We start from the raw sequence: 13,881 nt of genomic DNA, 5'->3' as shown, positions 1-13,881 counted from the left end.
TTTGCGTCCGATTTGCTTTCTCTCGCATGACAGTGACTGTCAGTCGGTATAATATGTCTTTTACAGAGGGCTGAGAAAGCTAGGTGTTTTGTCATCTGTTCCATCTAGTCTGAATGATTCTTCAGTCTGCCCTCCTCTGGTTTTGTATGACAGCATTACCTATTATTTCTACAGGCCTTCTTCGGCTTGTGTCTCCAAAAATCCCTGCCAGACATCCCCCCCACCCCCAACCCCCACCCTTTCAAAGCCAGACTCATGTCCTGTAGCTCACGCTTGCAGACTTAAATTAGCAACATAACGAGAAGGGTCACGCGTGAGCCTTGTGTCTGAGTTCAGCTCCAGTCAAACCTTTGAAATCTTGATATCATGTGTTGGTGGAGAAACACATTGACCAGGTCAGTCACTGAACACTGCTGCATGTCACGAATTGTAACCTTGCTCTCTCGTGCAAACTGTTGTGATCTGTATAATACTTTCATAGCTACTGAGGATATGTTTCTGAAAACGTATGCGCGGACTGCTGAGTTTCGTTTTTCCCCCCTTACTTTCTTTCTTAAAAAAAAAGAAGAGAAAAGGGCACAGAGAATCCGGGACTCATTTATTTATTATTAATTTTTTTTTATATTAATATATATATATATACATTTTATAGATGATTAGTTAAGATAGTTATGATTTCCTTCCCAGTTTGAAGGGTATTGTCATGATGCATGCTATTGTGCGTGGTTTGATTTGAATCAACTCGCGTTTCATCTTTCACTATAACGCTTGATGCCAGAACTGAATGCATGCTTGTTTTCAGCCAGACACCTGACAAGTTCCGCTTTCGAGACGTTGAATTGGAATTCCCTCCTGTCTCATCATTGTGTGTTGTGAAAAAAGAAAACAAAAGTACGTGTAACATTCCTAAATCATCGTTTCCTCTGCAAGTATGAACAGCGAGGCCTTAGAATGCATTTTAAACAGCGCCTAAAACAATGTAGCTTCACTACCTCCTTCGACTTGAAAAGAAACGTTGCTCACTATAATGTGTTTCCCATCACAGCAGTAACTGCTGACTGTATTGTGATTATATGGCCAAGACATCGACAGTTTCAAACAGAATCGTCAATCCTTCTTTCTTTTTTTTTTACGTCACTGTCAAAGCATAACGAGGTGACTAGTGGCGTCTATAGTATATTTGAATGTTGTTTTATCTGTCTTTACTCTCAGAGTTTCTAACTTTCATAATTGTTATGCGTCACAACCATCACCATAGCAAAACATTTTACCAATTTTTTTTTTAAAGATGAAGATATCATGCTGATGACTGAAGTATCACCGTCCTGATGATGCGACCAAACTGAAAAAAGGCCCTGAAATACATATTGAGCAAGTCTTTTTGTATTTGCCAACACTGTATCGGCCTCCAGAGAAACATTTTGAAAACAAGTCATCTAAAGTATGAACAAAATAGTTTGTACAGAAACTGTAATGTATATTTAATAAGGTACGATGCAGGGAAGACAGAAAAACAAATCAAGGAAGAGGGGGAGGGGGGGGGGAGGGAGAGACATAAATGACAGAAAATGGTATCAGATAGAAAGGTTTTGATCCAATTATTGACATCATGACGATAAAAGACTGCAATAATTTCACACAACCCAAACCAACATACAACCAACAGAACCAATGGAATCAAATAAATCTTGAGAGCAGGGGTGGGGGTGGGGGTTAACATCATTGGTAGTTATGTACAAGGACTGATTAATTTTGTACAGTACTGATTCGTGAATCTTTCTGTTCTTCACGGTTCTCTTCATAACTGGACCAAGTGGCCTTTCGAAGAGGACAAGTCCACGTGAACAACACCGCCATTCTGATTGGTCAGCGTACCGCTGTCTTTGTTTCCCCCATGCTTCTGCACGAGGGAGGCGGGGACTACCAACGTGACGTCGACCCCCTTCACAACAACTTCTGTCCCCTCATCAGGAACGTCCGCGTCTATCAGAGTGAGATGGGAGCCCCCGTTTCTCACCACAGGATCACCACCACCACTGTCCTCAGCAGGATCCCTGCCCTTCACGGTGGCTTTGTGATCCAGACGTTTGAAGCCCGGAGACTGCCTGCCTCCCATGTCCAGGGCTCTGGGCTGGTCCCTGACGGCAGGGTAAACCCGGCTGGGGGAAGTGTTCACGGTATCTTTCGGCGCGCGGCTGTGTCCTGTCAGGACGTTCCGCGCAAGGTTGGATTTGTCCGGGGAGGGGTCCGAACACGACTCCTGCCCTGTCGGTTCCGGAAGGAGTTTTGTCGTCACATCAGCCACCTCGTTGTCCCGCGCCGTCTGTTCGAAGCTTCCGTTTTCACGTTCTCCCAGCAGCCTTTCCTTCTCTTCTTCTTTGCCGGCTGGGATGTCACGAGGAGCACCTGCTTTGGCTTTGGCTTTGGCTTCTTCTTCCTCTTCGTCGAGTTCTTCATGCACTGGACCGCCCTTGGTTTTGAAAGGTTTCATCGGGGTCATCTCGATCAGGGTTCCTCCTTTCTCTTTTTGTGCGGACTTCCAGGCTGGGGACCCTCCCGAAGCGGGCAGAGCGCTGTAGTCTGAAGAAGAAGAAGAATCCTGACAGATGTTGTAGGGACGAAGATGGTGGTTGTGGCGTCGCGACGGTGGATGCTGTTGCTGATGATGATGGTGACGCAGATTGTTGCTGCTGCTGTCAGCATCCCTGGCGCGGACGCTGCTGGAGCGGCTGGAGCGCACGCTGTAGCGGGAGCCGTCGGCCACTGATGGGTGTCCCCCTTCGTTCAGCGCCAGGTCGTTGGCGTCACGCACCTCCGTCATGGAGTGACGTAGGGATGACGTAAAGGCCGCGGACATGCCCCTCGTCAGCGAGTCTCGATAGCGCAGGAACCTGTGAGGGTGAGGTAACAAGAGAAAAGAGGTCTCCTTGAAGGCTTGTGTATATTATGCACACACACACACACACACACACACACACACACACACACACACACACACATATATATATATATATATATATATATATATATATATATATATATATAATCATAGGCATGCGTTGTGGGAAGAATGATAATGATGCGTATTGATTATTTTCATGCGCTGGTTTGTATTACGGACAGACAGACATACAGACAGACAGACACATACACACACACAAAGACACACGCACAGACACGCAGAAAGACAGACACAGGCAGACAGACGCAGACACTCACACACACACACACACACACACGCACACACACACACACGCACACGCACACACACACACACATGCACACACACACACACACACACACACGCACACACACAAGCAAGGACAGAAACACACCACTTGCCTCTAACGACAAGCTCACAGCTACAACCCCAGTTGTCGAAACCAGTGATTCCAATTGTTACAAAACAAATTATCAAACACAGAAGACAGCCAAACACAAAATTCAAAATAAAAGTCTACACCACGCCAAATATCCTGAACACAACAGAAAATCAAATGAGATAAAGAACAACGCTGGAAGAGAAGATGCGAGTTGTGACAAGAGTGAAACTGTTTCAAGTAGTGACTCTGAAAGTGAGGCAATAAACAGTGAGAAGGAAGATGATTTTTTGCACGAAGAGAAAGAACAAGACCACCACCAGCTCCCACGAATCATCATATACCATGATTCCGTCCTCAGGGACGTTGATGCCATCAGACTCGGGCGATCATACGGCTTGAAAATACAGAAGAAGAAAGCGTATAACGCTAGTTACCACACACTAGACATCATCAGTGAAACAACGTCACCTGATGCTGTACTACTGCACACTGGTATCAATGATCTGAAGAAGAAAAGCGCAGAAACAGTGACAGCCGAACTCGTAACAACCGTCTCCAAACTGCAGGACAACTACCCGGATTCTAAGATCATAATCAGCAAAGTGACAGAAACAAAATCAGAAGAACTCACACACAAAGCCAATTTGCTGAACGCCTTAATTTACACCAGGCTGCATGACAACGCAAACATCTCGTTCCTCGGTCATGAAAACGTAAGGACAGATATGCATCTACAAGATGATATCCATCCCAACAGAAAAGGAGCAAGCTTGCTGGCGGCGAACATTGGCCGGTACTTTGACCACATGTTCTGGGAAAGGCCAAAAAAGAAACTTCGTCAAAACTATTGGAAAAGACGAACAGAAAACAATCCAGAGAGCCGCAAGGAATACCAACCAAGCCGACGCAGATTTATTGTAAGACAAGATTCAAGACGCTACGTGAGAGATGCACCAAGACGCAACAACGACTACACGGTGGGCTACAGAGGTACCAACAGACGGGACAACATACCACATTTCAACACGCAAGGCAACTACAATCACAGCAGAAGGCCCTACAGAGGTACGAGGACACACCGCCCCGTCCAGCCGTACGACCACGCAGCACAACACCACTTCAGTTATCAACGGCGATACGACTTCATCCCCTACAACAGAGACACAACGACATACAGTGGCTACAAACAGGGACAACGGTTCAGAGACAGCTGGTTCAACAGTACGGAACAGAACAACTACCATTTTGATTATTGATCATAACAATGTTTGACTGGCAAGGAGATTTAGGCAATGACGATTGCTCATCAAAAAGTTCCTTAAAGACAACAAAAAACAAAACCATTCACATATAGTTCTTCTCTTTTTTGTTGTTGGTGTTATAAGCACTCGTTAGTGTTAATTTTTCTTTTCTTTTGTATATATATTTTTTTTAATTTAATTGTTATGTTAAAAAAGTCATTGAACATACTTTCATGGAACCTCAAAGGGTACAAAGAGACAATAGATGGACTTACCACAAATAAATTAGCACATGATTGGGTAATAAAACACTTCAGTAAATATGATATTATCTTTTTACAAGAAACCCATCTAGATAAAGACACTGCAAGTAACATCTTCATTCCAAATTTTGCACCTGGAATTCATTATGTACGTCAAAAACGTAAAAAAGCAGTAAGTTCGTCAGGGGGGATATCAATTTACATTAAAGAAGATTTAAGAAAGAACATCAAAATACTGCCAAGCAGTAACAGCGACATTGTGTGGATAAAGATACCAAGCACCAATGGCAACGACGACACTTTTGTGGGATGTGTCTACATCCCTCCAGAAACATCCTCTTTTGGAAAAGATAATACCACGGACATCTGGGATAAGTTAGAAGAAAACGTCGAAGAAATCAACGAAAGGGGAAACATCATACTTTGTGGAGATTTCAATGCACGAACAGCTGTGATACCAGATTTCATTCAAATGGAACATGAAAACAACAGATGTAACTTACCTTATAATGATCATTGTGATTTGATATATAACAGAAATTCAATGGATGGCTATGTACAAAAAGCTGGTAGAAGACTGGCGTCCATATGCACTGACAATAATTTGTGTATACTCAATGGAAGAACACTGGGTGATTTAGATGGACACTTTACATGCTATAGTCCAAATGGCTGTAGTGTTGTTGATTATTTTATTTGTTCTACCACCATGAAAAAAGACATCTTACATATGAAAGTTCATCCCCTTAAATCTTTTTCAGATCACTGTCCGATGGAATTAAGTTTTTTCGTAACTGGATTTTCGATAAAATCAGAAAGGAATTCAGTATCAGTTAAAACGTCACGAAAAGAAACATTTAAAGCTGAAGACGTCACACACCGATACTTATGGGATGCCTTCTCAGACGAGAAATATTTAAGAGCTTTCAACATGCCATGGATAAAAACCCAACTTGTTCAAATAGAACAAAGATTAGATACGTATATTGAAAATGATACCGGGATTTCTAAACTAGCACTAAACAATACTATTAATGATTTTACACAAATGATGAAATTTGCGGCTAATGTAAGTCTTAGGAAGAAAACAAACGTTCGTAAGCGCAAAAGAAAAAACATTAAAAAATGGTTTGATTGTGAATGTTATGAACACAGGAAAGATCTTAGATCGATACTGAATGCCATAAACAGGCATCCATATAATAAATCCCTATGCAAAAAATATTTTTCCAAACGTAAGATCTATAACAGACTGTTAAGACGAAAGAAAAGAATGTACACAAACGATCTTGCGAATAAAATCAGCGACGTCCTTTATAAAGATCCAAACACTGCTTGGAAAACATTAAAAAGTTTACAAACTGCAGGCGAGAATGCCACACGCAAATATCAGTTGAATACATCCATATGGATTTCACATCTGGAAAAGCTCATTGGCAAAGAGGTGAATGTAGAAGAAAAACAAAGGCAAAAAATCAGAAACGAACTTAAAAACAGTCTAACAGATGAGAGTCTGCTTTCAAATATCAACTTAACAATATCAAACAGAGAAATCAAGAAAGCGTGCAAGCATCAAAAAAATAATAAATCACCAGGATTGGACGGCATTACAAACGAAATGGTCAAAACAAGTCTTCCAATAACTATCAATATCATTCAAAAAATGTTTAACATTATTTTCACTCAAGGTATATATCCAGAATGTTGGAAAAATGGTTTAAACATTCCATTGTATAAAAATGGGAACCCGGGAGATCCAAATAATTATCGGGGAATAACATTAACCAATACCTTGGGAAAAGTATTCTGCACAATATTAAATAATCGAATAACTGAGTACCTAGAACAAGGTGAACGCCTAACAAAGGAACAAATTGGATTTCGGAAACACTACAGAACAACTGATCAAATCTTCATTCTAAAAAAGATCATTAATGAAGTAATAAAAGTAAAAAATGGTAGATTATACGGTTGTTTTGTAGATTTTGAAAAAGCCTTTGATAATGTTTGGCACGATGCCCTGTTCCTAAAGTTGAAGAGAATGGGCATAACTGGAAAATGCTTTGATATAATTAAAGACATGTATGATAATTCCAAAATTCAAATAAATTCATACGGAGGTCTCAGCACAGAAATAACTGTACAGAAGGGTGTACAACAGGGCAATACACTAAGCCCAACTTTATTTAATATTTTCATAGATGATATTGTAAAATCTATGGAAAGTAACGATTCTCCAAAATTCAATGCTGTTTCACCCACCAATGTACCATGTTTACTTTATGCTGATGATCTGGTTATTCTGTCTTTAACAAGAAAAGGATTACAACAAAAATTACATAATTTGAACACATATTGCCATGGTTGGAGATTAAAAATTAATAGAGAAAAAACGAAAGTGGTAATCTTTACAAGATCTGACCCAAAAGTACCAATATATTTCTACTGTGGGGAAGATATAATACAAACAGCAGAAGAATATAAATATTTAGGAGTTATATTCCACAAAAGTGGAAGTCTGATAAGAGCACAGGAACACCTAACTAAACAAGCAAACAAAGCATTGCATACTTTACGAAGAACATTCAAAGCTATCAACATCAATCCAGGTACCATATCTAAACTATATGATACTTTGATAACGCCAATATCGATTTATGGGGCGGAGGTATGGTTACCTTACCAAGTCAAACCGGATGATTCTTTCGATTTAGCACATCTTTTTGACGACTGCTTATCGAATAAGTTTCCACATGAAAAATTACACATTAAATTCTGTAAGCAATTACTTGGAGTACACAAAAAAGCTATGGTGCTTCCTGTGTTAGGTGAACTGGGCAGATTCCCAATAAGTTTAAAGATAATGTGCCAAATTATTACATATTGGATTCACATTATTCAATTACCAGAAACTTCCCTCATCAACAAAATATATAAGTCCATGCACCAACAAGAAAATACAACTTCCCCATGGTTGATTTTTGTTAAAAAGATACTCGAAATTATAGGCCTTGATCACATTTGGAAAAATCAATTCACATTCAACGTACATAGACTGAAATACGTCGTGTATAAAAAATTAGAAAATGAATATATCAAATACTGGAGAGAGAAAAGAGAAAAAACATTAAAGCTAAAATTTTACAATACGATTGTAGCAGAATACAAAACTGAAACCTACCTTTTAAATATATCAGATACAAAACACAGACAAGCTTTAACGAAACTCAGAATAAGCGCGCATGACCTAAAGATTGAGAAAGGTAGATATTTAAATATTCCACAAGAAGACAGATTGTGCAACAAATGTAACATCCTGGAAGACGAAATCCATCTTCTTGATCATTGTATTAAATATGAAACCTTAAGGCAACAATTTTTAAAGGATATTCAAAATTCGAATAACACAGGACATATTCCCAGTCAGGTGATGCTAACAGATGATGAATATATACAAACAAGATTAGGAAAATGTGTGTATGAATGCTGCTGCAATTTACCGCATTAACTGATTGATAAATTGTGTGTTTTTCATTCGTTCATTCATTTACCATTGCAATTGTGTCTTATAAACCTTCCGGTTTCATGACAATAAAATCTATTCTATTCTATTCTATTCTATTCTATTCTATTCACACACACACACACACACACACACACACACACACACACACACACACACACACATCTTCATTCCAACCCATCCCACCATCGTCTCGTCCCCCGCCCCTCCCATCTCACCCTCACTCCATCTGCCCGGATCCATTCCTTTCCCTTCTCCACCCCCTCACCTCACCACCACCACCATCTCTGTTTCTGTCCCCCACCTCCCTACCTGTGCTTTAACCGACAGCAGATGTTTCTGTCCCCCTACCTGTGCTTTAGCCGACAGCAGATGTTTCTGTCCCCCCACCTCCCTACCTGTGCTTTAGCCGACAGCAGATGTCCCTGTCCCCCCACCTCCTTACCTGTGCTTTAGCCGACAGCAGATGTCCCTGTCCCCCTACCTGTGCTTTAGTCAACAGCAGATGTCCCTGTCCCCCCCCTACCTGCTTGTGCTTTAGCCAACAACAGATGTCCCTGTCCCCCTACCTGCCTACCTGTGCTTTAGCCGGCAGCAGATGCAGCCACCCAGGATCATCTTGAAGGAGCGGCGGAACTTCTTGCTCATGCCAGTGTAGATGAAGGGGTTGATGCAGGAGTTGAGGAAGCCACACAGGTGGATCATCAGCATGGTGAACAGGAAGTTTCGCTCTCGGAGAAAATGATCCCCTGCAACCGGACGCAAAAAACAAAAATTGTAAAGGTCAGACACACTGATGATACATGTCAGTGGTCTCACTGAGTGAGTCGCAAGGTTTGCTCCTTCAGACAAAAAATGGTTACATGATATGCAACGAACGCTCAGATTGTCAGAAAACTGATTGAAAATGGTTAATATAACGAATGCTTGGGTTGTCAGAAAACTGATCGAAAATGGTTACATATAACGAACGCTTAGATTGTCAGAAAACTGATCGAAAATGGTTACATATAACGAATGCTTGGGTTGTCAGAAAACTGATCGAAAATGGTTACATATAACGAACGCTCAGATTGTCAGAAAACTGATCGAAAATGGTTACATATAACGAATGCTTGGGTTGTCAGAAAACTGATCGAAAATGGTTACATATAACGAACGCTCAGATTGTCAGAAAACTGATCGAAAATAGTTACATATAACGAATGCTTGGGTTGTCAGAAAACTGATCGAAAATGGTTACATATAACGAATGCTTGGGTTGTCAGAAAACTGATCGAAAATGGTTACATATAACGAATGCTTGGGTTGTCAGAAAACTGATCGAAAATGGTTAATATAACGAATGCTTGGGTTGTCAGAAAACTGATCGAAAATGGTTACATATAACGAATGCTTGGGTTGTCAGAAAACTGATCGAAAATGGTTACATATAACGAATGCTTTGGGTTGTCAGAAAACTGATCGAAAATGGTTAATATAATGAATGCTTGGGTTGTCAGAAAACTGATCGAAAATGGTTACATATAACGAATGCTTGGGTTGTCAGAAAACTGATCGAAAATGGTTACATATAACGAATGCTTGGGTTGTCAGAAAACTGATCGAAAATGGTTAATATAACGAATGCTTGGGTTGTCAGAAAACTGATCGAAAATGGTTACATATAACGAATGCTTTGGGTTGTCAGAAAACTGATCGAAAATGGTTACATATAACGAATGCTTTGGGTTGTCAGAAAACTGATCGAAAATGGTTACATATAACGAATGCTTTGGGTTGTCAGAAAACTGATCGAAAATGGTTACATATAACGAATGCTTGGGTTGTCAGAAAACTGATCGAAAATTGTTAATATAACGAATGCTTGGGTTGTCAGAATACTGATCGAAAATGGTTACATATAACGAACGCTTCGGTTGTCAGAAAACTGATCGAAAATGGTTAATATAACGAATGCTTGGGTTGTCAGAAAACTGATCGAAAATGGTTACATATAACGAACGCTTGGGTTGTCAGAAAACTGATCGAAAATGGTTACATAATAACGAACGCTCAAAATGTCCGAAACTGATCTTTGTCTCACTTAGACGCAAATGTTGTTCCGCCAGGGAATAATAACAACAAAAGCGCAACAGAAAAAAAAACCAAACCAACCAACCAAATAACCAAACTACCAAACAAACAAACATGCAGTCATCTGAACGGACATACAAGTCACCGATACTGCAAACACAGAGACATGTTTCGATCCATGGGAAAAAAAAAAAAAAAAATCACCTGCACGACGTACAAGACAAGGTCATACGGATACATGTCAGCGATATGAGAGGGAAGGGGGCGGGGATAATTACCTTTCGCTTCTTCAACAGATCGCCTACAAGGACACAGAAGAGAGTCACGATTACAACAAATAATTCGCTCGGAAGTGAGAGTCACACTCTGTGGTGGTTGTATTGTCTCAGGCTGTGATTAGTTCGGGAGACTTCGTGGACACACGACAGACAGATAGAATGACAAGAGTAATCTTTGTTCATGGTTAGTCCTGGTCAGGACGAATAATTGTGATCAGTTCATTAATTCTACCGTCTCCAGACACGGAGAGCATTTGAATAAGTATCAACATATTTCTTTTTTCTTTTTGTTCAAAACAATTTCCATACTCCTGGAATTATATTTCCTGTGTGGAAAAGGCACACAGAGGTAAAGCAGAAAGCTATAAATAAATGTGAATTGGTGTGGTTTTTTTTCCTTGTCCTTTTCCTTTCTAAAGGGCGATCACTTGAATGGAATCAGTGGTCATTCAGGTGAAATTTAGTCACATTGCATGAATGGAAGGGATGAGACAGATCCAATCTCCCAGGAAATACCCGGTAATCTGTGTGGATTCAGTAACTTCGGGCATACGCTTTCAATTAATTAAACCACGGGGGTAAAGTCACTGAATTAAATCTCCTGTTGCCTGAACTGGAGTTTTCTTCTTCGTGTTCTATAGGTCTGAAGGTCTGAATTGCTAGCTGTGCTTCACGTTGATGTTTTTTTTCAAGTAACAAATTCTTGGGTAATTTCCGATAATCAACAGTAACCCTATCAGTCAAACATTCTGCTTCATTTGATCGGGATCTGTTTTTCAAATTTAACTTGTTTTCGTATCTACATAAAGTAATCTTCTATAATCTACAGTAATTCCACCAGTGAAATATTCAACTATTCATTTGGGATTGAGAATTAGACTTCTTAACTACATACCACTACTATTTGCGAACACTGTCCATTGTGTAAAGTGAACAGTTGACATTTCGTGACACTGAAGAATGGCTAGCTCCGGGAAGATGAAACTAGATTCACTGGGGTGAAAGACACAGAGTGATAATCTCATCGTTCATTGAGTGACACATGTCGCCCACGTGATAACAACAACGAAAAACAAACAAGAACGAACAAACAAACACATAAGAAAATACATATCAGTAACGCTCAAACATCCAGTCCAGTGTCGTGGAAAATCCTAATCTTTTCTAATACAATAACTGCTTTCACCATTGACAGAGACAAACGTAAACCAGTCGTCCAGAAAGAAAGAAAGAAAGAAAAAAAATCACGTTTCATGACTGTGTCAAATAATGATGAGAGAGGAATAGGTTTTCTGATTCTGTAGGAGACCCATCCCGATGCACACACACACACACACGCACACACACACACACACACACACACACACACACACACACACACACACACACGCACACACAGACACACACACACAGACACACACACACAGACATACACACACACACACACACACACACACACACACACACACACACACACACACACACACACACGCACACACACACACAAATCCCCTGAAGCATCCGGACAGGAAGAAGTTGAATGCTACTGCTAGTGAGAATGACTTGGACAGTTCTCGGCAAGGTGACAGAGTTACTTTCTGTCCAGTCTCCCCTCCCCTCCCCCCGTACCCCTCTGTCTTCAGGAACGAAGTGAAGTGACCATCTGACACGGAACACACGCATCACGCACCTAGAGATACGAGGTTCCTAGACTGGAGCAGAACTAGTTAACATGCAGCTTCTCTAGACGTCTAAATCACTACGAACAGACTCGGTCTATAATGATGTTTGTAGAGTCCCTTTCCAAGTCACACAGACTCAGTCAGTGAATACCGAATCATTGGAGTTTTTTTTTTCTCTCCCCAATTATTCGTTTTTGCTTTCTTCACAGGACAGTGTCTTCCTGTAGCAGTGCAGACTGAAAATGTCTACCAACACAACACATGAGAGCTGAAAGTTATCCACTAAACAGCCAGCACGATTTCCCCATTTCTTGTGGTCACCCAAGACTATCACCTTTGAGATGTCTTTTAACTCTAGTGCCAGGCACAAACAAGCAGTGAGCACGCATAGATTAGAAAAATCAGATCCGCTGCAGGCTAAAAAACCAGAAACTTTGGAGCTTTCTTTCCTTTCAGAATATGTAGTAGTTTGACTGCTTGTGTTGGGGGCATTATTGGTTCGGACACTTCTCGAGAAGTCAGTGATGAATAATCACTGGTGGATTCGTGATCCCCGACCCAGAGTAAAATTGACTGACTAAACGAGACTTTGTATTTGTATTTGTATATCATTTTATCACAACAGATTTCTCTGTGTGAAATTCGGGCTGCTCTCCCCAGGGAGAGCGTGTCGCTACACTACAGCGCCACCCATTTTTTTGGTATTTTTTCCTGCGTGCAGTTTTAATTGTTTTGCCTATCGAAGTGGATTTTTCAACAGAATTTTGCCAGGAACAACCTTTTTGTTGCCGTGGGTTCTTTTACGTGCGCTAAGTGCATGCTGCACACGGGACCTCGGTTTATCGTCTCATCTGAATGACTAGCGTCCAGACCACCACTCAAGGTCTGGTGGAGGGGGAGAAAATATCGCTTCCTAGGCGGACGCGTTACCTGTAGACTATCACTCCACATGTGTGTGTGTGTGTGTGTGTGGAAGTTGGAATCAGTTACGCGAACAAACACTCGCATCAACCGAATGTCGCGAGCTGTGAAGTGAGCGACCGAAGCCTAGACGAGCTAGACACGAACTGATTAACTCACTCAGTACGACCAGTCCTCTCTTCTCCTCTACACAGCCCCCTCGGATGTTCAGTGGGTGTCTGAATGACCCAACCTTTAGCTTCCGTCGTCAGAATTGTGGTATTCTTTGTCAACATTCACGTCTTCAGTATAAGAGCCTTCCGCTTGCAATATTTCGATGATGGTAATTGGGGTGAAACGCTGTTAGCGTCGTCTCTTTCGCCGTTCGTATGGAAAGAGTTAAACCACGATTCTGAGGTGGCGCTCTTTCATGGGGTAGAACTGAGTGGGGTACGGGATCAAATATTTTTTAATGTCACGTATCAATATTTCACGAACGCCTGTGTGTGTGTGTGTGTGTGTGTGTGTGTGTGTGTGTGTGTGTGTGGTGTGTGTGTGTGTGTGTGTGTGTGTGTGTGTGTGTGTGTGTGTTTCT

General features: G+C 41.0%; 1 protein-coding gene across 1 annotated transcript in view; it reads right to left on the bottom strand.

Moving 5' to 3' along the window:
• Positions 1–654: 654 nt before the first annotated feature.
• LOC143281576 (uncharacterized) overlaps positions 655–13,881 on the bottom strand; it is a 473,846-nt gene continuing 460,619 nt past the window's right edge. Inside the window, exons 7-8 of the mRNA XM_076586811.1 lie at positions 8,928–9,099; positions 655–2,891 (exon numbers count right to left, since the gene is read on the bottom strand). Coding sequence (XP_076442926.1) covers positions 1,799–2,891; positions 8,928–9,099 — 1,265 coding nt within the window. The 3' untranslated portion in view covers positions 655–1,798. The remainder of the gene's footprint in view (positions 2,892–8,927; positions 9,100–13,881) is intronic.

Source organism: Babylonia areolata, chromosome 4, assembly GCF_041734735.1.
Source record: "Babylonia areolata isolate BAREFJ2019XMU chromosome 4, ASM4173473v1, whole genome shotgun sequence".
In the NCBI taxonomy this organism is placed as follows: Eukaryota; Metazoa; Mollusca; class Gastropoda; order Neogastropoda; family Buccinidae; genus Babylonia; species Babylonia areolata.
Note: the sequence above shows the minus strand (reverse complement) of the source record. Positions and strands in the feature narration are given on the sequence as shown.